The sequence below is a fragment of the Camelus dromedarius genome, chromosome 16, assembly GCF_036321535.1.
Source record: "Camelus dromedarius isolate mCamDro1 chromosome 16, mCamDro1.pat, whole genome shotgun sequence".
Lineage (NCBI taxonomy): Eukaryota > Metazoa > Chordata > Mammalia > Artiodactyla > Camelidae > Camelus > Camelus dromedarius.
Window position 1 is genome coordinate 54,231,515 of NC_087451.1, and position 27,060 is coordinate 54,258,574.

Genomic DNA, 27,060 nt, shown 5'->3' on the forward strand with positions numbered 1-27,060 from the left:
ATCACACTGTCAGCAGTCCCTGCCCCCTGCAACTCTCAAGTAAATAAAAGATGGATTAAAGCAGATGAGGGTTAATTTGCCAAAAGGTCTCTCCATTCTTTCGTGCAAGGCAGAGTACATTCTCCCACTCCCTTTCTAACTCAGGCACCCCCGGGGAGGCAGAGATGATCAGGCATAACCTTTGAAGCCATGTGCCTCACTGGAGAAGGGAAATCCTGAGGGCCAGCATACTGTCCTGCCTGCTCGGGTCTGGCATCTCATTTCCAAAAGATGCCAAAGAGTCAGGTCAGTTTCTGCACTTGAAGCATAAAGCACATGACTTAGAATCAGCTCCCAGGAAAGGACAGTTCTTTGCTCCTGGGAGCAAAGCCAGTCAGGAACATGTGGCAGGAAGAGGTCAGTTGTTAATATTCCCTCCTCTCCACCAATCCCGATCCAGAACACAGCAAGACAGTGTTCTAGCTGCACAATCCATGCATGAAGAGTGGCTAAATATACCCCTGTCTTCCTCCTCCTGCCAGTGCAGCACTGAGATGTAGGGCTGCTGGGCTAGTTAAGAGACTTCCATGTCAGGGTAGATTCAGTAGTTGGTCTGGTATCACCCAAAGGGCTTAAATATGGATAGGACGGGTCTCCTTGCCTGTTAACAAAGAAGTGTTGGGGGCAGAGAACCCATGACCCACCTGAGATCCATCTCCTTTTTATTTCTTCAGCTGATGTGAGGGTGGACCAGCCCTAAGGAAAAGCTGTTTGCTTGCAAAAACACAGGCGGCTGGTGAGAAGGAAACAGAGTAAGGGGATGGATGGCTCCAGACAAGCCTTGCCACTCGTGCACAGAACAGCCACCCTGGCTGTGTCCTTTTGAGGCTGATTAAGAGGCGGCGTTAAAAGAAAAGCACACACTGTTCTCTATATGCTTGAGAACAACTCACCTCTCCCTTTAGCCCAGATGCTTGTCAGGCCCCTGCTAGGCTTAAATATAGGTACTGAGCTAGCTCTAACCTCAACCTACGTAACATCACAACCCCTGACCTCCTAATAGCTCTGCCCCTCAAAATATCCCTACCAAAATTTCAAATCTGCAGCACTTGCTAAAACCACAATCAGCCAGCTACCCTCCCTGGGGTGCTGGGGTGAGGGGAGAGAAGAAAAACCATCTGTGGCCAGGGTTCTCTCTTGAGCAGGGTTGGGTTCCAGCCTGGCCCTCCACCTTGTACAGGGATCTTGGGGAATTGTGATTTCTCCAGACTCTTTACCCCTCTGGAAGTGACTGAGGCGAGATCCCTTTGGATTTCTCTCCCAAGCATCTTACTAACAAGCTATAAGGCCTAAGCCCTCCTCCAGGGGTTGGAGAGTTGAATGGAGGAATTCACTTGCCGGTAATGAAGGCACTGCTGTTGACTTGAGTCTATGGGCAGAGTATGCCTGCTTTGATCTGGGCAAAACTGGCTTAGAGAAGAACAAAGCAGGAACACCCTGGCCCTGCCCTCTGAGGTCCCACTCAGGTGCTCTGGGGGCCTGTGCCAATGCCATGAGGTCCGTGCGGCTGAGGCCCTTTCAGGCTGTAGCCTAGATTTGCCAAGGTCAGGAGGGCAAGTGTGGGTTGCTCCAAGAGACCAGGGCTCCCTCCTCTGGAGTCCCGTCTCTGGGCTCTTCAAGGGAAAAGACAAAAGGAAGCTGCACTGCTATGTTGCAGACTTTGCCTCAGGCAACTAGATTTATTAGCAAGAAAAAATTTTTGTCAGCCCAGCGCTGACCAACAAAGTACATCGTTAATAAAGGATAACAAATCTGTCACTTAATTCATAAAACATACCTCAAGCAGTTACAACTAAAAATAAAGTTGGATTTTTGTTTAATTTAAAAGCCTCAAAAATAACAAGCAATATGTTTTTAAACATGTAGTAGACACAATTGTCTATTATACAATATACACTGTACACAAGTAGAGCTTGGGCTGGCTGGGGTGGGGGAGATGAGGGGGAGAGGGACGAGGTTCAGGATGGGAAGATGTTTTATCTGAATCCAGATCTGAGTTGAAATGCTATGTCACTTAGAAAAGAGAACTGCTGAGTGAGAAAAAAATTCATATGCTCATCATTGCCCCCCAAAACCCTAAAATGAAAGCAGGCATGGGGGAGGTGAGTAACAAAGGACAGAAAGAAGGGAGCAATTAAATAAAACTTCTTTAAAGCACACACAATACACAGTGTTCATCATCGGAAGTAGAGTATAAGGCAACGTTCTCCATAGAAAAAGGGGGAAATCAGGGAGTCCGTGGGTAGCTTTCCTTTTTCAATAGAAAGTTGGAATGTGCTGGAGGAGAGCTGGCGGGGCTGGGCATGTGGAGTAGAGGCGGCCTCTGGAGCCTCTCCGGAGGTGGGGCTGGATGCCAGCGGGGCCCTGGGTACAGGGGCTGCCGCAGTGGCTGGTGGGGCCAGGGAGGTGCAGGGGAGGGAGGGGCATGGCACGATGCGACTCCGGCAGTGTTGGGAGAGGGGAGTTGAGGGGGGGCTCACTTTGCTCCTCGACGGAGTGAAATTCATGTTTTTCCTTTGGAAATAAGGGTTCCCACTCGTCCTGGTTTAGAACGTCTCATTGGGCACGGCCAGTGTCCGCGGTCTGGGCAGGCCGGGAGCTTGTGGTGAGAGGGGGGGCCAGGGCGGAGCCAAGGGGCTTCAGAAGGAGGAGAGTGTGGGGCAGCAGAGCCCCTTCCTGTGGGGACAGTCGCAGAACAGGAGGGGGGCCAAGGGTGGGCCCATGGCAGCCGTGGGCCTCCTTTCTGCTAGGGGCCCAGGCAGGACACAGGCGTGGGTCTGCACCTGCGGGGCCTCCCACCTCAGTTGGCCTTACAAGTTCTTCGTGACCAGGTGTGTCTTGTAATGCTTGGTGAGGTGGTCACTCCTCATGAATCGCTTCTGACACTGGGCACACTCGAAGCGTTTGTCCCCTGGGAAGAGGAGATGCCCGTCACTCCTACAGCCCACGAGCCCAGACTGTACCAGCCCCGAAAAAGGAGGCACGTGTGTGAGGGGCACCCGTGAGGCCATGTCATCTGCTCACACGACTGCTCCCCATGGTCTACTGATCTGAACCTTTCTCCATTCCCACCCCTGCAAACCCCCCACAGCACCTTCCAGCCCACTCCGTCCATCCCTTGCCCCCCGCCACACGCCGCACTCCTGTCCCTGCACCCGGGGCGCTTCTGGTGTAGGCTTTCGCCTGCTTCTTCTGATCTTTGTCCCTCTGACTCAACGTCCTCCCCATCGCACCTGCCAGCCTGAGAACTAACTTAGCCCGAACCACACCCACGGGGCCAGGTCAGCTGCTCTTTTCACTCTTTAGCCGGCAGGGAGTGGACATGACCTGCCCCGCCATACTGGCCTGAGCCGGAGCTCTGGGTCTTGTGTCCCCAGGATAGGGGTCTGCTCACTGGGGGCACTGGCCATAGCAGAGCAGTTCCCACAGCATGTGCCATGGGCCACTGGAGAGGCCAAGACAATCTCAGGTGGTAGATAGAGGGAGATTTTTCTATTTTATAGTTTTGTGTTTATTTGCTAGTACATTAAAGCATTAAACTATGATCTCAAGCCTGTGATGTCAAAAATAATACTGTATTGGACATAAATGAGTAAAAACAGTGAAATGATTTATGGAAAATCATTTGGTAAATAATAGTAGGAAAGGCAATGTGGGACAGTGATTAAGTATGTGAACTTGGGAGCCAGAGGGCCTGGGTTGCACCCAGTGCCACCAGTCACTAGCTGTGTGACCTGGCCCCCTCCATGCCTCTGTAAAATGAGCATAATCAGAGTACCCTTCCCAGAGAATCGTTATGAGGATTAAATGAGTTAATTGGTAAAACGTGTAGCACAGTGCCTGGCACACAATTGGCAGGGTTTGTTACGTAAATAACTGTGGCGATGGCAGAAGTCATCAAGGCTGGGCCATGCAAGCGAGCTCACTTTGGGAGCAGTAAAGGAATGCAATAAAGGAATGGCCTGAGAGAATTTCCTGGGTAATTCTGCACCCCAAGAAGACAGTCTATAGCTCTTGCTCAGGGAGACAGTTCACTGGCAGGGCCAAGAATCAATGTCCTGAGACAGTGGAGTGGGGGTGGCGGAGAGGCCGGGAGCAGACCCGGGTGGGTGCAGACGTGGGTAGGGGTGGGAGTGAGGAGCAGGCCCATGTGGGCCAGAGGGTGCTGCAGGGTGCGGCAGGGTGGGGGGAGCAGACCTGTGTGGGTGCGGGCGTGCCGCTGGAGTTCGTCACTCCGCGTGAACCTCTTCCCACAGAAGAACCAGTTGCAGACAAAGGGCCGCTCGCCGGTGTGCAGGCGCACGTGAGCCCGCAGCAGGGACGTCTTACGGAAAGTCTTGCCGCAGTCGGGGATGTGGCACACATGCTTCTTCTTGCCCTGCTCTCCGGACCTGGGAGTTGGGTTGAGGGTGGGTGGAGGGAATGGGAAGCAGAGAGAGCGAGGAGGCAGAAGAGGGGGCACAACAGGATGGAGAGAGGATGTGGGGTGAGGTCAGAGAGCACCAGAAGGGGGAGGAGGCCAGGTGGCACGGAGCCGCTACCTTGTCCCCTCTCTGTCCCAGGCAGTGCCTGGGGCACAGGGCATATGCCAGGTTGGCCACCTGGCCCTTCTCCTCGATTTACCTCTTGTCCCCATCCTTGCAGTTGGGACATGTGCAGGCCATACGGCGCCGCTTCTCCCCAGGCTGGGCCTCTCCAGCCAGGGCCTGTTCCATCTGCAGCTGGATCTGGGTGGGGCTCAGCCCACTGATGGTCAGGTTGTTCCCAGAAACATTCTGTACCGTCAGCTGCTGCTGCCCTGTGGGGAGGAGGAGGGCACAGTCCAGAGCGAGGAAGCCCAAAGGGGCAGAGGAGGGAGCCTGACTCCCTTCTTCCTTTCTGCATGTGGTAAGGATGAAAATCATAGTAGCTAATATTTTTGAGAACTTGCTATGTGCCAGGCACCATCTTAGAGAGCTTAAATGTATTAACACATGTAACCTTCCTAACCCCGTGAAATAGGAACTGTCACCCCCTTTACAGATGAAAAAACAGACTCATCTTTGGTCTGCACCAAACTATTCTGAATTATATGTTAGTTGGAGAATTTTCCTGAGTATAGGTAAGGTCAACACGTGTCTTAAACTATCTCACGGGGCTACTGCAAGGGCTAAGTGGACATGCTTTTAAGCTGGAAAGGACCAGGCAGCCGTCGGGCATAGCCTCACTGTTGTAACTCGGAATCCCAGGCTGGCCCGCAGTTCCCTTGTCCGGGGTGCACAAGCACACTGCCCACGCCCTGGCCCAGGGGCCTTCCCTCACCGCCAGTGTTGGTGATGGTGACAGGGACGCCCTGGACCTGGACACCATTGATGTTGATGGTCTGCATGGCCTGGGCCGCCGCTGCCAGCTGAGCTGCGTTCAGGCTGATGATGCTCCCAGCAGGTGCAATCTTTGGCAGGGGACGCTCTTTCCGGAGAATCGCGGCCGAGTGCTTTTTGCCGGTCCCACTCAGATGGGCAGCACGGGACGCAGGGCTGCTACAGGTGGTGGTAGAGGTGGTTGCAGCTGTCACTGGGGGGCTGTCCTGGACAAGGACCGTTTGTACCTCACCTGAAGGCGTACGGATGTAGACCTGGGAGGGTTGAGAGAGGAAAAGTCAGTGCTTCTGGAGAGACCTGGCTCCGCCACCCTTCAATGCAGTGTCACCTCGATGCCCAGGTGAGAAGTGGGAGTGCCTCTCGTCCACCCAAGTCTTCTCCAACTAGCCCAAACCTACGCTCAACAAAAAGGGGTGATGGCGTCCCTGTACTAAACCGACAAATGTTGACTGTTGATTGGAAACAAAACACTTAATTTACTTAGCATGGTAAAATATAATGCCAAATCTCCGAATTGAAGAATTAGAAGGAAGCTATATGATGACCTCACAGAAGATACACTGTGAATGCTCGTCAAACAAATGAAAACAGCCTTTAGAACTCAAAATTCAGACTGGCAACGATGGAAAAATAAAATATAATGCTCTTTGTTGGTGAGAAAGCAGAGAAAGAGGGGCATGTTGTCACATCAGGGTGTGAAGTGGTCTAGGCTTGCTTGAGAGACGTCTGGGAGTATGTATCCAAAGCCTTAAAAATATGCATGTTAGAGCCAGAGACTGACACATGTCACAGCATGGATGAACCTAGAAAACAGTATACTAAGTGAAAGAAGCCAACTGCGAAAGATCACCCATTTACACGAAATGTCCAGATTAGGCAAATCTATAGAGATGGAAAATGGATTCGTGGTTGCCAGGGGTTGAGGTGAGGGTGAAATGAGCAATGACCACTAAAGGGGTCTTTTTGAGGGATGAAAATGTTCTAAAATTAGATAGTGGTGATGGTTGCATAACTCTGTGAATATGCTAAAGCCCACTCACTATGCTGTGCACTTTAAAAGGGTAAATTTCATGGTATGTGAATAACTCAATAAAGCTGATAAAAAAAAAAAAAAAAAGAGAGAGATGGGAATGTGTCAAAAGGGGTACAAGAGCCAACCTGAAAGCTCAAGTGGCCAAAGCTGGAACAACGTGAGCAACAAAATAAATAACACAGTATTGGATTGTAACCCTGAGTATAAAATAAATATACATGAGTCCCTTCTGATATAAATAAGTGATCGAATAAATAAATAAATGGAGAAGAAGCAAATCTTCCTTATAGAAGATTTCCAAAAAATATTATGTAGATGCTTTCCCTTCCAGGATACAGAGCTTAATTCTTGCTCCCACTCCCACCCCTGAAGATGGGAGACTTAGCAACTTGCTTCCAAAGAATCAAGAAAGGGAAAAGTAACAACTTGATAAATGAAGAAACTTGCCAAACACCACCTTAACCAAGTGATGACAGTTAACATCAGGGACGTTACATCACCAGGGATGTTGTGTGGACATCATGTGCCCCTCGTATAATGCGACGTGAAGGGACATTTCACCTCTGTGGTAGTCTTTCCAAAACCCAAAATCCCAGACTGGAGGATATTTTATAGGATACCTGACCAATGTGTCTCTACACTGTCAAGATCATGGAAAACAAAGACTGAGAAGCTATCCGACCAGAGGGACCTGGGGAGACATGCCCACTGACTGCAATGAGGTATTTGGACCAGATCTGGGAACAGAAAGAGGACATGAATAGAAAACTGGTGACATCCAATCAAGTCTGGAGTTTAGAGAACAGTAATGTACCAATGTCAGTTTCTTAGGGACACATGAACCCCAGTAATACAAGATGTCTAACAAGGTGGCGCAGGGTGGGGAACCCAAGTGAGAGGTGTAAGACCCTCTGTACTACCTTTGCAACTTTTCTGTAAATATAAACTTACTCTAAAATAAAAAATTAATTTAAAAAATTTCTATCACAGTAAAAGATAGTAAAACAAGTAGGTAAAAGTCTGATGAGGAATTGAAGGAGGATTAATAAAATGGCAGCACTTAGGCTAACAGATTGCTTATTCCTATGCTTGCCCTTAAAATAGTCAACTGACCTGACTGACCGGTTGCTACTCACAGTTCCAGGCCCATTGTTAAAACTAAAGCTATTGATCTTACTGTTTCTACTTTATTCCAGTAATCAAAAACTATAATCATGCTTGGTCTCTGAGTCAATCTCCAGGGAGAAGGTCACAGGACTTTAACCTTACAAAATAGCCTGAATTACCAAGAAGACCACACCTTGAGTGCTTAAAGAGATAAAGAGATCTAATCGCTGGCCTCTATAGAATCGGTCGCCTGGAGGCATCATGTCGCCATTCTAAGTCTTCTGATGAGAAAATGATTCTGTTGCTTGTTATCAATGCTTTATTGTTTGAGTTATGGCTATATAAACCCCCTCCACCCCATCCCCAAGGTGGATTCACAGTTTTGAAGGCACTAGTCTGCTGGGAGTCCCCTTTGCCCGGCAAAGCAATAAAATTGCCTCTTTTCTTCTAAGCTCCAAGACCTTGTGTCTGGGTTATTTGGCTTGTCAGGGACGGGGCTGATCTTTCAGCAACAGAATGAGTTATTTACACAGAAAATATCTCCCTACAAAATACTAATCCATTACAAAGAGAAAAAAGTAACTTTATGGGGCAGAAATCCGCCAAATATCACTTTAATCATCACCAGTAATGAGACAAGTCAAAATCACGCACCCCCTTTTAGGATGCAGTGAGAACACAGCATCACTTCTGTGATATTTCTGCAAAAAAAATTGTACAACTTGCATGCAGCCATGAGGAAACACCACACAAAGTTAAATTGAGGAACTTTCTACAAAGGCAGGTAGCATTCTAAGTGTCAAGGTCATGAACTTCAAGTGAAGACTCAGGAACTATTCCAGGTCAAAACAGACTAAGGAGGTGTGACAAGTAAGTGCAATGCATGACACTGGATGAGATCCTTTTGCCACAAAGGAATTACTGGGGCGAGTGTGAGAACTGAATGGGGTCTCTGAATTAGACGTTATATGCTTCTTGGCTAATTTCCTCTGTTTGATGGTTGCAGTGTTATGCAGAATGTCCTCCTTGCATGTAAGAATTACACACTTTCTATAAAACATTCAAAAAAATTGGGGGCATGGTGGCAACTTACACTCAAATGATGCAGGGGAAAAAAGTTACTTGTTTAAAAAAAAATCCTGCTGTGATTTTGATTGGGGTTATTTTTAATCCCTGGATTATTTAGGGCTGTGTTATCTCTTAATAAATACGCATCTCATCCCCAGTTTTCAGATACATGCCACTTTTGCAAATCGTTGCTATTTTCTGCGTATCTGAAGTTTCTGTTACTAGAACATTTTCTTTTCACAATATAGAACAGGGGTCAACACACTTTTTCAGTAAAGAGCAGATAGAAAATGTCTTAGGCTATGTGGGTCCTGAGGCCTCTGCCTTGTGGTCCAAAAGCCGCATAAATGGGCATTTCTGTGTTCCAATTACACTTTATTTACAAAAACAGATAGGGGGCCAGATTTGACCTCAGGGCTGTGGATTGCCAGTCTCTCTGGTACAGAGTATAATACATTTTTAAAATGTGTATATCCTTTGAGCCGCTTTTAGGATTTAATGGTAAGACTGGAAACAGCCTAGATCTACAGCTAATAGGGTTTTAGTTAGATAATAGACTGCACCTCAGGATATCATTAAAAAATAATGTTGCTAAATCTTTCTATGTATGTCTGATTATTTCCTTAGGAAGACCTGATTTTAAGCCCTGCCTCCATCAGTTTCAAGACCTGGGACATCAAAGAAGGGACAGGAGGCACTGAGGAGGATGTGGCACCTAAGTGGGTATCACCTCAGTCCTGTACCATTAAGGTAGGTCTGATAAGGGAACCTCACACATGTTGTAACAAATTAAAGGATTCATGGAAAATCAGTTGGCGGTACGTAATATGCCAGAGGAAGGAGGCATTTGAGGGCAGGCCTCAGATTTTCTCGTGCATGACTGTCCACGTCCACAGCTCAAATTCAAGGGCACTTCTGCCAGAAGACTGCACAGCTCCCTGCTGTCACTCACTCTGATGCCTCGGTTCTCTCTACAGACACCTGGATTATAAATTCCCCCGTGGCAGGAGCTGTTTTTTAGTATTAAAAAAAAATCCTTGTACAATTTTAGTTGTGGCCCCTTCCACATGTAAGACACAATGAGCCTGGGTGGAATAAGAGAAAAAGTAGAGGCCAGAAATCTGAGTTGGATCCTGGCTCTTGTCATTTGTGCTCTATGGGATCTGGATGTTTGACAACTCCTCTGAGTTCCAGGCTCTCCCTCTGCAGCATGGGCCCAATCTCCGGCCTTTACTAGGCTCACACAAAGCCTAAAACCTGCCTTGCAGAGCCAAATGAATCTGAGTATTACAGCACCTTAATAAATGCCAAAAATAGGAAGTTCTTGTTAAAGTTAGCTTCCCAGATGAATCTCGCCTAAGTGTTCCTGCTATACAGCTAGAATGCTACTTCCTGTTTTTTTTCTTGTCATTAACAACGATCAGCATTTTTCTCATTAATTTTCTTACTTTACATCAAATTCTATGGTTCTGACTGGAATTTTTTCATTCCTGCTACCATTCTGGGTATGTAATTCTAGAATAAAAAATAAACTTTATTATTAAAAAGTATATATCCACCCCCTACCTATGGCCCCACTAAAAGTCTCCCGTAGAGGTTTCTAAAATATAGGCATACAGGTATGCTGCATCTGATTTCTAAAGATAAGTGGTACCCCACTTTTGAATTGGCAGAAATGGCCATTTACTACCCACTCCAAAGGACACTGACCACTGCAAACGACTGACTCCCAACACTCAGGTCAGACTGGGAGATGCACCAGCATCATTGAGGAAAGCAAGCTGAGGGGAAGGGAGCGGCAGAGCTGAGGAGGAGAGGGAGGCGCGTGCGGAGGGTGCGCGCGTTACCTGAGTAGGCGACGGCTCGGCAGCCTGGATCTGAAAGTTCTGGGAGGGCTTCTGGGGGACGGTGGGTAGCGTGGCGGACGCCGCCTGCACTACCCGCAGGGCCTGCTGGGGGATCTGCACCACCTGCTGCTGCTCGGCCTTGGGGGGCACCACCTGGACCTGCTGGACCACGGCTGGCTGGCCCCCACCGGGGCTCTGAACGATGAGCAGGTTGTTTCCCGCCTGGATGATGTTGTCCGCAGTGGTCTCGATCAGCACCGTCTCCACCTGCTCAGCCACAGCCACGGGGGGCTGGGAGGCAGGAAGACTCTTCTTCCTGGCTTTCTTGTTAGTCTTGGACAGTGGGGCAGGGGGGCTCTCCGCAAGGAGCTGAGTGGGGGCCCCGGTGTCGCTGGTGTTCACGAGGTTGTTGACAGGCAGAGTAAGTGTCACGTTGCCACCCCCACCTGTCAGCTTTACCACATTGGCCCCGCTCTGCACAGGGGTGGTGGTCGTACTCGACTTCTGGACAGGGGCTGGCTTGATGGGGACAGGCTTGTGACTGGATGGTGAGGGGGTGATGATGGCTTGGTTGGTGCCAGGGATGATCTGGATCTGGTTGGTGAGATTGGGCTGTACCTGGATGGTCTGGGAACTGCTGGCCTGAATCTGAGGGACCGCCTGGTACTGGATGCTGGCATTCGCTCGGGACCCCTTGTTGATCATGGTGGGATTCTGGATAGCGAACACCAGCTGCCCCCCGGGATAAGACGCACTCAGTTGTGACCCCTGAATCTGAAGTATGTTTCCTTTGGAGGACAAGATTCCAAAGCTATTCTTGCCGGGACTGAGAGGGAGAGGGGCGGGTTTAATAGGGACGAGCTTCCGTGGTGTGGGCTGGGGGGGAGCAGGAGGCGTCACTGCAGCTTCAACAGCTGGAGGGCCAATTTTGCTACATGTTGCGGCAAGCAGGGCTAAGGGAGATGGCTGGGAGTCCTGCAAAACACCAAGCGGAGATGCAGAGTGAGACGTGAGGGCCTGCTGCCCAGCACCCCCGCCCTTTGGGAGCCTCTCCTCTTGGCAGGCTCCTCCTCACCTGGCAGGCAGGGAGCCAGCATCCTCTCCCTGCAGTGGCCCCTGTCTCTCCTTCCCCGCTGGTTTCTCCACTGAGTAATTAAGGGGGAAAGGGTGGGAAATGTCTTTCTCAGGAAGGAACTCCCCAGAAGCACCCTCTGACAGGGTGAACTAACAGCCTGAGCTGACCACCAGCCTTGTTTCTAAAGGGGATGTGGAATCATTTTCAGCTCGTAGACGGAGCTCCGGTAGCCCACAACATCAACTGAGGAAGCACTGAGGAAGGGAGGGAGGGACAGAGAAAGGGAGGGGAACAGGAGGAATAAGCTCTCTGGAAAAGTGTTTTCCAGTGCTTGGGACGTGACTTTTTTGACTCGGGAGGGCTGCTCTTTCCAAGTTACAAGGAAAGAGCCTCTGGTCTGTGGGGTCACAGCCTCTGTTTTCCTTTTATGGCCAGCAGGGTCTAGTGGAAGGGCCCTTGAGTTTCATCCTGCTTTTCCCCCTGACCCAACTGTGGCCCTTTAGGTAAATGGCCCTTCATTTTTTAGTTCAGAAAAAGTGGAAAACTGAACCCTCCTCTGTGTAGTCAGAGTGAGCCAGGACAGTTTCAGTTGTGGGTTAATGTCAGCTGCAGTGAGCCCTTCCAGGCCGATGCAGCCCCCAACCCTCAGAACACACTGCCTACTCGCCTGGGTGGTGGAGGCGGCAGGCTGAAGGTAGTCACTGGGACTGACAGCGGCAGTGGCAGCCATGCTGGTCTGTGGATCTGCTGGAAGAAAAGAGATGGAGTAAGACCCATGATGCCCGAAAAGAACCAAAGGAGCCCAAGTCCTTTTGCCTCAGATTTCCTTTTTGCCTCTATTTGCTGCTGCTTCCCCAAGAGAGGTTAATAACCTTTCCCTACACTTCCCCACTCAAGGTTAGCTACCCTACAACTTTTTCAGTAGACGACCTTCTTCTCTCCGCAGACTCAGCCATCAAGGTCTACAAGGACAGCTGGTCCTATCTCCACTGGACTGTCCCCTCCAGCCATCATAAAGTCTAGGAGAACAGTGAGACTATACTAAAACTGTATAGAGTAGCAGTCACCAAGCTGTGCCACCTAATGGAGCCCTCTCTGGTGGGCACTGCTGACTCTCCCTAGCTAGACTGTACGGTGAGTGGGGGAGCCCCCAGCTAATCCTGTAGCTCTGACCCAGGCTTCCTGCTCACTCCTGCTGTAGCCAGATGCCAAGCCAGCCTGGGAGAGAAGCATCACTGGGCTAGAATCCCTGGCAAGGAGGACACCCCCACTCCATGCAAAAGTCTTGAGTGCTCTCTACTCAGCCTTCACCACAAAGGCGCAATGGCCCGTGTGTCAATCTCTATATAGCATATGGGTAATTGCTTTAAATGAATTTACAGTTTTACACATGACAAGATGCATGACCCCACAGGTATCACCGAGACTAGGACAGCTAATAACTGAATATAATGAGAAGAATGAAAATATAATAAATCCCATTTTTGCTTAAATGTACATATATTTCTATATATGAATATAGCAGGATAAAGTCTTAAAAAAAAAAAAAGCTAAAATGCAAAAAGCCATAATCTCCTGGCGGTAGATTTTTGCTTCACTTTTTCCCCCTTGTTTTTCTGTATTTTCTCATTTTGCCCACAGTGAATACACTCTTATTGTACTTTTGTTTTAAATAAAGGAAAATAAAGAACGTTGAGGAAGTAATGAAGGGAATCTCTACTCTGAACTTAAGTCTGATCTAAAAGAATACAAGATAAGTAAAATGGAAATCAGGAGAATTTGGGGGGAAAGAATCTAAGCCATGTTATACTTTATAAATTACTAAGAAAAAGACCGCCAGCAGAGAGTCAGACTTGTATCTTAGACCTTTGGAAAGTAGGTTTCAGGAAGTACAGAAACAAGAAGGATATTATTCAGAGACTCAAAGAGGCAGTGGCTCAGGCATGGAGCCCCTGATGGGCATCTGGAGAGAAGAGGATAGACAGAGGTCAGGGAGAAGGTGGAACCACCCACATTTTGGCTGGTCTCTGGCTTCTCTCTTTGGGAGAATGATTCTTTTTTTTTTTTTTTTAACTTTTTTTTATTGAATTATAGTCATTTTACAATGTGTCAATTTCCAGTGTAGAGCACAATTTTTCAGTTATACATGAACACACATATACTCATTGTTGCATTTTTTTCCGCTGTGAGCTACCACAAGATCTTGTACATATTTCCCTGTGCTATACAGTATAATCTTGTTTATCTATTCGGGAGAATGATTCTTAAATGGGAAAAAGTAAAGAAAAGGTAAAGGGGGACCTGCAGCCCAGGACAGGTGCTCACCAATGCCTTAAATGGTTTCCAGGCCCTAAGGCCACAGAAATTGCACTCGGGAGTGGGAAGACACTTTGTAGGCACACTTGCAAACTGTGTGAGGAGCCAGAGGGGAGCTCTGGGCAAAATCACATAGGTAGATCCTGAACTATTACAGACACTGATCCTGAGCAAAATCCTAGAAAAAATGACTGAACGGCACTACAATTAGCGAGGTAAGGAGGCAGTGATCACAAGAAATAAGCATGGGGTTGCCAAAAACAAGTCATGCTGAACAAATCTGTTTCTTTTTTATGGGGTTCTGGATGGCTACATCAAGAGAATGGTATACACTACATATTTTGTATCAACAAGGCATCTGACTGAAATGTTCTTATGAACAAGGAAGGAAAGAAGTGCAGGCAGGATGGCAGTCTGGTTTGGGGGCTAAGCTGAACATGCTTCCACCTAAGTGCTGAGATCCAGGCCGTCCTGACGAGTTTGCTGCTGCGAGGTCAACCAGGGTCTCATACTAGGGGTGAGTCCCAGGACCAGGGTCTGCAGGCTTCTCCTCAGAGGCTCTTGCTTTCTTGGCCAGAATGTTTTATTCTTGTGTTTTCACTGTGATGATCATCTTTTTAAAAATGAACATATACTAAAGATCGCTGGGTGACTTGCTTAACCAAGATTTGCACATTTCTGGGCCTATGTGTATGTTTACAACTCTTCTGGTACCAAGTGGCACCACTCTACGTGGGCTAATTAAGACAACTTAATTCTGCATATCTAATTCATGATACATCTGTGCAAAGGGAGAGATGACATCTCCTCAGAAGCCTGGGAGGATCAAGTTGCTGGGCACTAGGCACTGCAGGGTAGGTGTGCGGAACTCAAGGAGCCAGATGGGGGCCCGGATGTCAAGTCTGTGCTGGGTTTATGCTGATAGCAGTGATTTGGGATCAATCAACCACTGTCCCCCTAGAATGATGCTGACTAGAATTTTACTGGCTTTTTTGTAGATATTTAATTAATTTTAGAGGAACTAGATCTATGAGTTGATAAACAGATTTACGTGCATTTAGCACGGTTGCAGCCTTATAATGAAAACAATCTAAGTTGACTCAAAAACATTTTCCCTTTAGAGCAGTGGCGTTTAAACTCTTTGGACCATGAACCACACTTATAAAAACAATTTACATCAAGACTCAGTGTGCGCACACGCACTCACACACACTTCCCTGTCCTGTGCTCATGTAATAAGAATTTCCTGAAACAAAATTTGCCCTTGCTACATGCAATGGCCTTTTTTCTACTCTATTTCATTTTTTTTAAATGCCGGCTATGACTCACTAAATTGGTTTTGTGCCCCAGAGGCTGGAAAACGTGGCTTCAAAGTAGTCTATCCACCACCCAAGTTTAGGAAACCATGCAAAAGACCTAGAAGGCAAGTTAAATTTATGGATGTCACAAAACTGAGGATTGTAAACACAATGGATGTCTGTATCAGGGTTCAAAGAGATCTTTAAAAAACCAGTATGTGCAGTGGCTTAAGAGCGTGAGGCTCCAGACCTCAATGAGAATTCAGACCGTGGGATGGCTGGGGATTCCTTTCCCAGCCTCACTGCCCCATCTGTAAAACAGAGGTAGTGTCATCCTTACAGGATTCTGGGAGGCGTCGGGAATATGAAAAAACACTGAGCACACGGGGGTAATCAATAAATGGTGTTTAAACTTTGAGATTGAGTAAATACTGCACTTGGGTTAAGGCAAAAAAAAAAAAAATCACACGCATATAGGACAGGAAGACAGAGCTTAATAATGGTTCTCACGTGAAAAAGCCCCAGTGGTTTTGACTCAAAGTTAAATGGGAAGCAAGAGAATCTAGATGTGGTTGCCAGAAAAGCTACTGCAATCTTGGGCTGCATTTCCAAAAGTTCAATCAGAGAAGAAGAAAATAATAGTCCTAGTCTGCTCGGCACTTGGGCCCCATCTGGAGTGTCAGGTTCCGTCCTGAGGGGCATTTTGAAAGGAGGATTTTCAACTGCAGCTTGTTCAGAGGAGAGCAGCCATGCTGTGACCCGGAACCAGAGCAGCGATACCCACCAGGGTATTAACTCCCCTTGTGGGCTCAATGGGTAGAACCAAGATATCAGGGTGGAAATTTCAAGAAGGCAGATTTCAGTTTATTAGAAGGGAGAACTTTCAAAAGATGGAATCAGTTACCTCCTGAGGTAATGTTCTCCCTTCTCTGGAATCACTTAGCCAGAGGTGGGATGTGTGTCTCTGTCAGAGACAGGATGTCTAGATAGGGTGGGAAGTTGGACTAGATGATCTGTGAGATTTTTATAATTCTCAAGCCATGCTGCTGATAAAACCCCCAGAGGAGTTAGCTGCTGACAGGGCTGGAAGGGAAGGCAGGGGCTCTCCCAGGAGGCTCCCCTGGGCTCAGGTTGGCTTAGCTAAAAATGGTGGATGACTCTCCCTTAGACATCTCAGTTATGAAATGGGAGGACACCAGAACAGGACAGAGTGCAAACAAAATGAAAACTGACCCAGTGCTTACTCACCTTCCTTTCCCATCTCCCTCTCTCACTCTGCTCTCATTATCACCCTGGACTGTCTGGAGACCAGGCTGGGCTCTGAGTGACTCTCCAGTTAAGAAGTTACAGCAGAGTACCCCCTGATGCAAGCCGTGGACGGCTGGCACTCCACTCACACCACCTCGCACGATCTCAGTTGGTTTCCTTTTCCTCCTCAGCCGGCCCTTGAAATACTCTAGACCTCAAACCAATGTTTGTAAATATCTCTCCTAAAGACACTTACAGCTTTGTGGCCCCTGAGCTGTGGACCTGGGCAACCAAAACAGAGAATAATCTCCCTGCCATTGCAGAATGATATCCCGGGATTAACCATGAAAGGGAAAAGAGAAGCAGTTCCAGATGGTGTTTGGAAATGAAAACTGCGATGGTGTTTCAAAGGTACTTTAGAACCTTATTAATTTGGAGCCTGATATTTAAAATGTGTAATTTGGACATAAATTGTGCTTTCCTTCACACTATTCAAAGCGAGGTTGAACAGTGTATGAAGACTGCAAAGGGATGCTTCGGCATAGTTAGATAACTGTTTAATACCACTGCCACTGTTTTAATTGTACCATTTGCTTTTAACAGCAGTTTATAATCTGCTCATTGAAACCTACATTTAGCAACATCAGTAAGTGGGGTCACTGCATATCCTTGGAAGAAAAGACTGCATTTCCTTCAGAGTTCTATTATTCAGACTTTTCATTAATTTGGGTTGGCTAAAACTTTCCCAACAGTCCCTTGGCTGGTGAAGTTTTATGCTAATTTACTATACATGCAATAGTAGCTCTCTTAGGCTCCCAGGAAAATTTCCAAGGCTATCAAACAAGGCTTCTAGACATGGGTGAGGGGGTGTCCACTGCCTGATGGGACCACTCCTGACTTTCCTTTTCCCCATACTGGAAGCCAGTTTAATCCCCAAACCAGCGGAAAAGCATCCCCTGAGGGTCCAGACTCTCACTGTACATATGGTTCTTTCATCTCCACCTCCGCCCTCCAGCTACATACAGCCTACTCCTCCTCCCTCCCAGGCCAAACTAGTAGAAAAGCTGCTAGCACTTTCTCATGTGCTCACTTGGACTTTCATCCCAGTCTCTGCTGACACTGTGCTTGTCCTGGTCTCCAAGGACCTCCTCCTTGTTAAACCCAACAGACCGTCTTCAGCAGTTCTTGGCCCTTTGACCAGCCCCTCCTCCTCCAAACCCCCATGGATTTTCTCTGACCTCTCTGGCCCCCTCATCCCTTTTTGGGCTTCTCTTTTGCCACCCCTTCAATACTGCTGTTCCTCAGCATCACCTTTCTCACCCAATACCCGTTCCCTGAGTGTGCCCACTCACAGGGCTTCAGGTACCTTCCACAGGCTGACTCCCAGGTCTGTATCTGGCCTGAAGGCCCCGGGCTCTAAGTGGCAGAGCAGTAGCTCCAGTCCTCTGTGGGCCTTCCACTTGGGCTGGCCGCAGAACTTCCAACGCTCAGCTGTCCCCTTTGCCCATTCTCTCCCTGGCTTTCTCATCCCCAGCCACCATGGGCCTCCTTCCACATCCATTAAGAGCTTCCATCTCTGCCGCTGCCCTTTTTTTTGCTTAGAGCCCCTTCTTCTCTCTCCACTAGTTAACATCTACTCACCTTGCTGGTCTCAGCTTTGTTTCTTTCCAGCAGAATCTGCTGAGAGCCCATTATGTAACAGGTATGTCATGTCCTCAGAGAGGCTGTCCAGGCCCCCTGAGATGAGGTTAACTCCTCTGAACTCACCACCCATTAAATAATCATGGGCTTAATGTCTCTCTTCCATACTCATACTGGAAGGGTGGCCCAGGTCCATTTTCATTGCTGAACTGCTACCCCAAGCCTAATGCATAGCACAGCGACACTTCAGTGCCTGCAGGTTGAATGAATAATGAATATTTGTGGTTAAACCAGGCTCTCTTTTGGTATGTCCAATCATAAGGAAACTTGAGTGCCATCCTCGCCCCCATTCAATCATCAAGTCCTCTCATGATTCTACCTCCTAAATACAAACCTCTTTCCAGAATACTCATTGCTCTGCATTTGCCTTAAGCTAGTGTTAACCACCTTCGGCTCAGCCTGAAATACTGCCCAAAGCCTTCAAAATGGCTTCCCAGCCTACACTATTTGGTCTTTAGAATCTTTTAAAACGTAAGTCCCACCCAGCTATTCCCTTGATTAAATCCTTCAACAGCTTCCAGAAGAGCTTAAGACAGCCTGATAAAGACCAAAACCATCTGCCCCTCCCCCCACCTCTCCCACTTTACCCTCTGCCCTTCCACAGACCACAAAGCGTTCTCTCTCACTTGGAGCCTAAGCAGACTCTCTCCCATTTGTCTAGCCAACTCTGGTCCTTCTCCAGAGCTCATTTAAAACTCATTTACTCAGAGAAAGCCCTTCCTGATCTCTTCCCTCCTGCCCGCCCCACAAGTCGGGGGCAAGTGTCCCTGCTATGTGCCAGTGTACGTGCCCCATGGCTCCCTTGACAGGGCAGGGAGTACGTCTCTGTCCTAGGGGTCTTTCCGTGGGCTGACTCAGGGAGCACCACATAACAGGAAGAGGCCTCAGATGGGACCCCAGAGCCCTGGCCATCAGACTATTGGCTGTTGCACTGGTCTTTCACTTGAGAATATTACTCTTGAGACAAAGGGGATGAGAGAGAAGGGATCCAAAGAAACATCACAACAGTGGGCTCTGGGAAGGAACTTGGCTCAAACTCCACAGCCAGGTCTTGGGCTGGGCTTTTTTTGCCTCCTGGTTCCTACCATCCTGGCTATGGCTTTCTTGGCCGTCTGCTATGGTGTTTCTTCTAGAGGAATTTCACTCCACACAAACAGTCCTTCTGCTGGCTATTTTGGTCAGTTCAGTTGGGCCTGAAGCCAGTGAAACAGTTTCTAAGCCCAGGCTTTTCCAGTTGCCTAGCCTGAAAGAATTCAGAGCTGGTAAGGGAAAAGCAAGCCACAGCTAGTTCTAGAGAACAAACATGTACCTCAAAGGGAGTTGACAAATGGGCTTGGATGCAGAAAGCAGCTAGAAAGACTCCAAATTGCTCTGAGCATTTCTGAGAAGCAACTTGCCAATCATCCTAATAACCATATAACAGTAAGAGGAATTTCATTGACTTTCATGAAAGAAGAGTTCTGGGCGTGGCGAATGCCCCAGGCCAAAAGAGGAAGGCTGGTAAAGAAGGGAGATCTTGTCTCCACCCAGACATGTGACTGAGCCATCCAGTCTTCCCTCCTCCCAACTTCGACCCCCGCCTTGGCCCATGACCTCATTTGTGTCCACAATTTCATCAGGAAGTTAAAATTCCCTTCATCAGCTAACATTCATTATTTCTCTCTTTTTCAAGCAGAACTCCTTGCAAGAGTCACCCATACTTGCTGTCCCTCGTTTCTTTTCTGCCAGTCTTTCTTGAACCTGCTCCAACCAGGTGGCACCCTCCCATCCACACCACAAAAACTGCTCCCACCACTAGTGACCGCCCTGTTGCCAAGTCGAAGGTTAAGTCTCAGACCTCAGCTTCTGTGCTGATCTACAGTTGGCGCCTCTTCCTCCTTGAAACACTTTCTTCTCTTGGCTTCCAGGTGGGCCTCCTACCCCTCTGGCTGCTTCTTCTAAGACTCCTTTGCTGGGTCCTTTTCTCCTCTCAAATTCTAAATGGTTGGGCTGCCCCAGGGCTCAGCTGAGACTTATTTTTCTTCTGTCTACACCTTTTTGCTGGGGGATTTCGTCCAATCTCATAGCGTTAGAAATCAATTATATATATATATATATATTCCATATAATGATGACTCCCAAACTCATATCTTCAGACTTGTATCTCTGACTCCCTACTAACATCTCCACTTGGGTGTATTAATAAGCAACTCAAATCTACCAAGCCCCAAACAGAGCTCCTGATATCTCCCTAATTCTGTGCCTCCTTCAGAATTCCCCACTGCAATGAATGGAACTCCATCCTCAACCCTAAGACCTTGGGAGTCACCCTTGACTCTTCTTTTTTCCACTCTACACTTGTCAGCAAACATTTTCGGCTCTACCTTCAAAATATATTCAGAATCTGCTTTCACAACCACTTCCTGTTCTCACCTAGAGTCAGGTCACTGTCATCTCTAGCCTGGATAACTGTGAAAGCCTCCTGGCTGGTCTATTCTCACACTCATTCAGAGGGAGATTCATCAAACTTAAATGAAATCATGTTACTCCTCTGCCCAGAGCCCCCCAATACAACCATTTCCCGTTCAAAGTAAGAGCTAAAATCCACACTGTGACACATAAGTGTAACCTCTCTGACATATCCCCTATTACTCTCCCTCACTCACTGCTTCAGCCACACTGCCTCCCTGCTGTGCCTGAATAAGCCAGGTGTGGCCCCTCTCCCAGGCTTTACACTTACTGTTCTCTCTGCCTGAGTTCTCACCCTCAACCCCAGGCTCCCTACCCCAGACTGAGAATAGCTCAATCCCTCCCCTCCTTCAGGGTTTTACCCAAACTCCCTTCCCTGACGACCACCCTATACAAACCCACCCCTCCCATTCTCCCTATCCTCTATTAGGTTTTTCTCCCTAGCACTTCTCATTGCCTGATATCTACTAGTTACTTATTTACTGTTTTCCACTAAGATGAAAGCTTCCTAAAGGCAGGGACCTTTCTCTGCCTTACCTACTGATGTACCCCACTCCCCAACCTGGCACAAAGTAGGTGCTTCATAAATACTTGTTGAATGGATAAATGAATGAATCCTGGAGGCTGCAGAGCCAGGGAGCCTAAATGGAGTTTAAGAACCAAAAGAGAAAGCCTGCAGATTTGCAATATCCTGCCACTGGGCTGGGATCCACTCACCAGGTCAGCTCAGCCAATCCAGTCCCAGATGGAACTCAACCCTGCCAGTCACCTCACGTGGGGACAAGAGCCTGTGTGGGGGCCAGCACGGTCCAGTCCAATCTTTCTCCCGAACAAAAATCTCAAAGCACACATCTCATCACCACACATGGGGCGCCACACTTCGACACTTCTTTTGATTAACATGTCCTGGGGAGAAGTCCTTCTCCGGGTGCTTTAAGACAATGGGGATACCTGCTATCTGAATAGCTCTTCTCTGTCTCCATCCCAAATCTGGTTCCCGAAAACGTGACTGTGTCATCTGCTAGTTTCATCCTATTGTACCGGAAGGGACTCTGGAGAAGTGAGTGGGGACACAGGGCAGCAGGGGATGATGTGAAACCTCTTCACTCTGACAGAAGCAGTCCCCGAAACAGTACAGAAAATACTGGGCCTCAGAATTCTGTGGAAAACAGGAGGAAAAAAGAAACCAAGACACACTCTCTCTTCCTTAAAGAACATCATTATGTACAAACACACGCTTTCTCCGCTTTGGCACATTTATTTGTGAGTCATTCTGCACATTCATCCAGGGTTACGAGGCTACGATTGGTTCTGAAATGAGTGGTGACTTCATTTCCCCTGGGAAGGGAAGGCTGGCTCACCATTTACTTTCTCGCTGGCTGGGAAATGTTTTGGCCTGTTTTGAGGCTAATCTGAGAAGACTTCCAGTTAGACACTGGCCAGGGGCAGAAATATTCCACATCCAATCACACAGCCGCGCCTGCTGTCTCTTATTCCCTACTTACACCCTCTGAAAGGCAGCTTTGTGATTCCACCAAGTCCCCTAGAAGAAGTAACAAACAGCCCAAAGAGGAAGCTGTAGAAAGAGGACATTTGGAAGCGTGCAGGCCAGTGCCTGCTGGTTCCTGAGCCACTTTCACTGCATGGCGGAGGCGAAAGACGCCACCCAACAGCCTCAGTCACGGCACAGGGCCAAACTGCCATCTCAGCGTGGTGGCGCTTCTGGCTAGGGACAGCATGCATTTCTGACGTTGAAACAAACTACATACAGCTCAGGGAAATGAGATGGCCAAAGGAAGAATTCCAAGAGTTGGGTCTGCAAGCATGCTCTTCCTGACACAGTGTCGACATCTCAACACTGCTCGGTGCTGCTCACAGGGTAAACTGAGAAGCATCAAAACTGGGCTTTTTACACTTCTCTGCTCCTGAGCATGCCAGCTTGAAGCCCATCTTGGTGAGAAGCAATCCTCTACGCTCCATGCCTCAGAGCACCCGGAAAGAGAGCTTCCTAGACCTGCAAGCACTGCCTCAGTGTGCTCCTGGGCTCTCTTCTCAGCCTCGAATGAGGCAGTAGAAAAATCAGTTTTCCATTTCCGAATCCTGTCAACTGGAACAAATCCACCAGTACCACCTGGGAGCATCTCCACAAGAGCAATCTCTATTTTCTTTCCTACTCAAGCTGACAGTGCCCTTGAGTTAGTAATGCCCCATGTTTTTACCCACTTGATTCATCTTTCCGCCCAGCTCTCAGATAACTGATAGCAAAGTGAGACCTCCCCACCCTGAGGTCTCCTAAGATAATGCTGCTAGCCAAAAAAAAAAAAAAAAAAAAAAAAAATCTGATCATCGGGAGGAAGTAGTTCTTAAGACGGAAAGAGACTTTCAACTATGTTTCAGAAATATACAGATCTAAGTGCTGGTCCTATGAAGAAAGAAAGAAAAAGAAAGCTTTTTCCCCTTCCTTCAACAAGTCTAGAAGTCACACGAGGAGTTGTATATGGCTACAAACAAAAGCAAAGCAAAAATGAAAAAGCAAAAACATCAACAAGTGCATCCCATACTGATATCCATTTCTCAGCCCACCTTGGTTTGGTGCAGCACGGAGGCCAAGTGTCCTGGTTTTAGAACTTCCTGGGAAGAAGTTCACAAATCCAGTCAAGCTGCTCAAAGGGACATTCCAAACTTATCATCCAATAAACTAATAAGAAAGTATTGGAGCTTCTCCAAATAGATTTTGCTCTGGGTCTGCAGCCTACAAGCTTTCAGTTTGGACAATGTAATCATTTAAACTTAAGACGTGCTCGCAGCTCTGCATTTTCTGATGCTCTGCACAACCCTTTAAAGCAGTGTTCCTCTGCACCTTTCATTCTGTGACCATTGCCCATCTCCTCCAAAATAACTCCCGTTTTTCGATCTTTGGCAGCAAGGCGTCTGATTTGTGTGTATACAGAGAATAGAGGGTGTGAAGATGAGTCTTAGAAGAACAGGCTACATTTCATCATAGAAATGGAGGCAAGCAAGGTCTAGGAAGTTGCTGAACCCAAGCCAATACCAGAGTCTACTAGTTAGCTGCAACAAGCTTAGGATGTCTTCAAAAAGGCCCTGATTGGGCAATACTTGCTTAAAGCAAGCTTAGGACTTATCACATAACTATGGCAAAGAACTGTTTAGGCTACAATAGACCCTGCAACTTCTCCAAAAGGCTGCTATTAACCAACACAAGAACTAGGAAGTTCAAGACCAAGATATCAAAATGAGCTGCCCTCTCTGCTGTTATGCCGTAAGGCTCCTTTAGCCAGACATTTGTCAGAATCTTCTTAAAGCTTCTTCTCTTCTCTGACAGGCCTCCAGAGACCCAAACTTCATAGAATCTGAGAGAAAAGAGCCTGCCACTTTATGTGCTGTCAATAGTGATGCCAATTGCTTTTTCCTGGAGTTAGTTCTCTATGCTGAGCAGATGACACTCTGAAGATGAACTAATTCTACTTGAGTCTCCTTGGCAAAAAGACTGTCTTTAGCAGCCTAGCTTAGGGGGTTCCTAATTGTCAGACTAGCTTTTTTCCCCCATTGTTGCTGATTTTAAACAAAGAGGTTAAACCTCTGTAAAACCAAGTGGAAGAACCAGAATTAGAAAACTTACCAACCACCCCAGCCAATAAGAATCCATTTCCAATAGGTATTAATGCCTATTAGAGGCCACTGGAACACTGACATCATCAGCCCAACTAATAGGTTGTCTGACAGATTGGCCCCCTTCGTTGCACACAAGAATTTAAAACAAAATAAGACACTGCAGTTACATTCGTTATTGCAGACAATGGGTTTCCTTGTATTACCATTCAAAATTACTCCTATGGTATGGAATCTACCATCATCCCCTTCAAAGCTTCTCTGTGAGGTGGCCAATACCCTAAACTTTCTAGCCCTAAAAATCTTATCCAAAATACCAACTCAACACTTAGCCCTTCACTGTGATACTTAATGCCTTCTGGGTACAGCATGCAAGTTTTAGACCGCGCATATCAGTGTACCTTGCAACAGTCATCACCCTTCTATCTGCAATGAAACCTGTGTAATGCGGGACCATGGACCAATTCATTGCTTAGAGCAGATTTATAGACTGTTCCCTCCCTTTCTTTAAGAAAATAACAAATGAGCAAGAAGTAACCTCAGAAGAAGAAAAAAACTTCGGGAGAATGTACACTGAGAAAAGCCAGATTGAGTCCCTCTGGATTAAGCTAATTAAGAAACAATTAAACATGACAGTAACACTGGAATCAAAACCAAGGAATGCAGTGAGGACAGGTTTCTCAATTGCCCAGAGGAGAAGACACAGTTCCTTTTCATCTAAAATTAGAAAGCCACCAGGAACCTAAGCCAAGAAGCACGGATAGGAGGCTGAGAACCGTAAGTCAGCAATGGGGTTTGGAGATGGGGTGGAAGAAGGAAGTAGTATCCATTTTGTTTTATTTCTTCTGTCATCCCTTAGGTTTGCTCCTGGCCTTGGGGAGTCAGCAGTCCGCCCCGCTCCCCAGGATGTCAGGCAACAGGCCTGAAGCTTTGTCAACAAGTTCTTAAACGTCTCACATGCTAAGAGCTTGGAGATATCTAGCTGGAGGTTCAAGGATGCAAGTGGAAATATTAAAAGGTTTCTGCCCGCAGTCTAAGGCGAGAGGCCATCTGCCTAGGGAGTGCCCTCGAGTCCTGACACCATCCCTCGATTGGGATACATTGGTAATTAGGTTGGCTTCCACGCCCAGCAGTGCCCATGTGGTTGGCGCCGTTGGAATTTCAAGCATTCCCCCACCCCCTTCTGCACTCGGGAGAGTCCTGAATCGCTGTGGGCACCTAGAGTTTAAGTGAAAGAGGGTCCCCCGAACACAGGGCAAGCGCAAAGGGCGTCGACCGCCTCCTCAGAGCAGACACAAGCAACGTCTCCAGGCCAGCGACCGGGCAGAGGGGGTGCCAGGCCCGCCACGGGTGCCCGCTTCTCTCGCCAGCCCCCGGAAGCGCCGCTCTCCCGCCCAGCGGGCTCCGAGGGGGCGGGGAGTCGAACGCCCCCTTCCGGGTGCCTCCGCCTGGCTGGCCAGCCCCGCTCCTCCTCCGGGCGGGAATCCTCCCTCCCCGCCCCTCCCGGAGCCGGGCCCCGGCGCCAGGCCCGGCCCCAAGGGGGAACCCCCAGCCCCGGCTCCCCCTCCCTGCGGCCTCTGCCAGTCTTCCCGACCCTTGAGAGCCGGGAAGACCCCGCCGGCAGCGGCCAGGACCCACCGCTCATTACGACATCTTCCTCCCTGGCCTCCGCCGCCTCCGCCGCCACCGAGAGCCTGACACCGCCCGCCTAGCGCCCGCCAATCCCGGAGCCCGCCACCGCCCGAGCGACGGCAGCATTCACCAATAAGAGTTCGGTACATTGGGGACCGACAGCACTACTAACCAATCAAAGAGAAGCATCTAGAGCGACGTTGGTTTGGCCAATAGACCCGTGAAATGTCACTGATGGACGGTAGAGAGCACCAACCGGAAGCCTAGTGTAGAGTGAACGACATGTTCGCCAGCCAACTGGCGGGAGGTAAAGTCCCGCCCACAAGGTGGTTGATGGACAGCAGCAGGAAGCTAGATGGGGAGGGACTTAGCTGAGGACTGGTTTTGTATTGGTCGTGGTTGACCTTCCACCCACCTCTAACCCAGAAGATGAGTGATAGATCTGCCCTAAAGCCAATCAGAAGTCCTCAGGGTGAGGCCGAAAAATGCCCTATAAATAGCACCTACTTTGCGCCTCAATCCTGTGTCGCCCCTGTGTAGCGGGGTCCTTCTGCTCTTCGGCCACTAAAGCCAGTGCCTGGTGAGTGGAAAGCCACCAGTTTTTTTATTTAGTCCCTCGCCTTTCATCGATTCTGGAGAGGGAAGTGAGCCCTCAGGCGACTTTGTACTGCGAGGCATTGGCGTCGGACACAATAGTTGGGGCTACGTGACACTTCGGAGAGAGGATTATTCTCACCGTCTCAGTTCAAACCCCCTCTTAATCCTCACCTCGTTACTGCAGCGACCGCCTAACGTGGGCATCAGAATCACCTGAAGCTCTCTAAAAGTAGATTACCCGGGCTGCCCCTCGTGTCTAGGGCACGCGTGGAATATGAATTCTAACCAGAGCCTCGGGTGGACTGACATGGTTTGTGCCCCACTTTCCTCCTTGAATAAGGTGCTGTGAGTACAAGACTTGGCAGTCGCTACCTGGATAGGTTTACCTTTTCTACGGATGCGTAACTTGAGAAGGCTGCCTGGCATTAGTGAGAAGGAATCCGCTCTGGTTTCAGACCAGCCTGGGTTCGAAACTTACACACAGCCTACTTACAGAGAGGCAGGGTACCGAAACTCCACGCGCCTTATGTCTTCATCTGTATCTGTAAAATGAAGCTAATCACACCTACACCTTAGAGCAGCAGTGGTTTGGTTTTTTTTGTTTTGTTTTTTTTTTTAATCTTAACCCCACGATAAGAAATACATTTGCATGCTGACCCAG

At 48.2% G+C, this 27,060-nt stretch overlaps 1 protein-coding gene and 1 long non-coding RNA gene across 3 annotated transcripts in view; one reads left to right on the top strand and one right to left on the bottom strand.

The window, feature by feature from the left end:
• The window catches only part of LOC116157742 (uncharacterized), a 32,136-nt gene extending 5,162 nt beyond the window's left edge, over positions 1–26,974 (top strand). The window contains exons 2-4 of the long non-coding RNA XR_010384663.1: positions 9,235–9,357; positions 16,715–16,802; positions 25,030–26,974. This is a non-coding gene — a long non-coding RNA (uncharacterized LOC116157742). The remainder of the gene's footprint in view (positions 1–9,234; positions 9,358–16,714; positions 16,803–25,029) is intronic.
• Positions 1,687–25,898, bottom strand: SP2 (Sp2 transcription factor). 2 transcript variants are annotated; one of them, XM_031468240.2, is made up of 7 exons: positions 25,809–25,898; positions 12,197–12,276; positions 10,455–11,429; positions 5,341–5,653; positions 4,663–4,837; positions 4,237–4,430; positions 1,687–2,950 (listed from the first exon to the last, which is right to left on the bottom strand). In XM_031468240.2, the coding sequence occupies exons 1-7, from the start codon at positions 25,813–25,815 to the stop codon at positions 2,850–2,852; spliced, it is 1,845 nt and encodes a 614-aa protein (XP_031324100.2). In that variant the 5' UTR covers positions 25,816–25,898; the 3' UTR covers positions 1,687–2,849. The 2 variants fall into 2 exon arrangements, with proteins under 2 accessions (XP_031324100.2, XP_031324101.2); XM_031468241.2 differs by having other exon boundaries at positions 12,197–12,273; positions 25,809–25,887.
• Positions 26,975–27,060: the final 86 nt, after the last annotated feature.

What these genes read in the sequence shown, in the direction of transcription:
- SP2 (XM_031468240.2), bottom strand. An exon ending in CTGCCGCCTCCACCACCCAG is followed by an intron (nt 11,430 to 12,196) that starts GCGAGTAGGCAG and finishes GGTGTTTTGCAG; the next exon opens with GACTCCCAGCCATCTCCCTT. An exon ending in GCACGCCCGCACCCACACAG is followed by an intron (nt 2,951 to 4,236) that starts GTCTGCTCCCCC and finishes TCCTCTTCCCAG; the next exon opens with GGGACAAACGCTTCGAGTGT.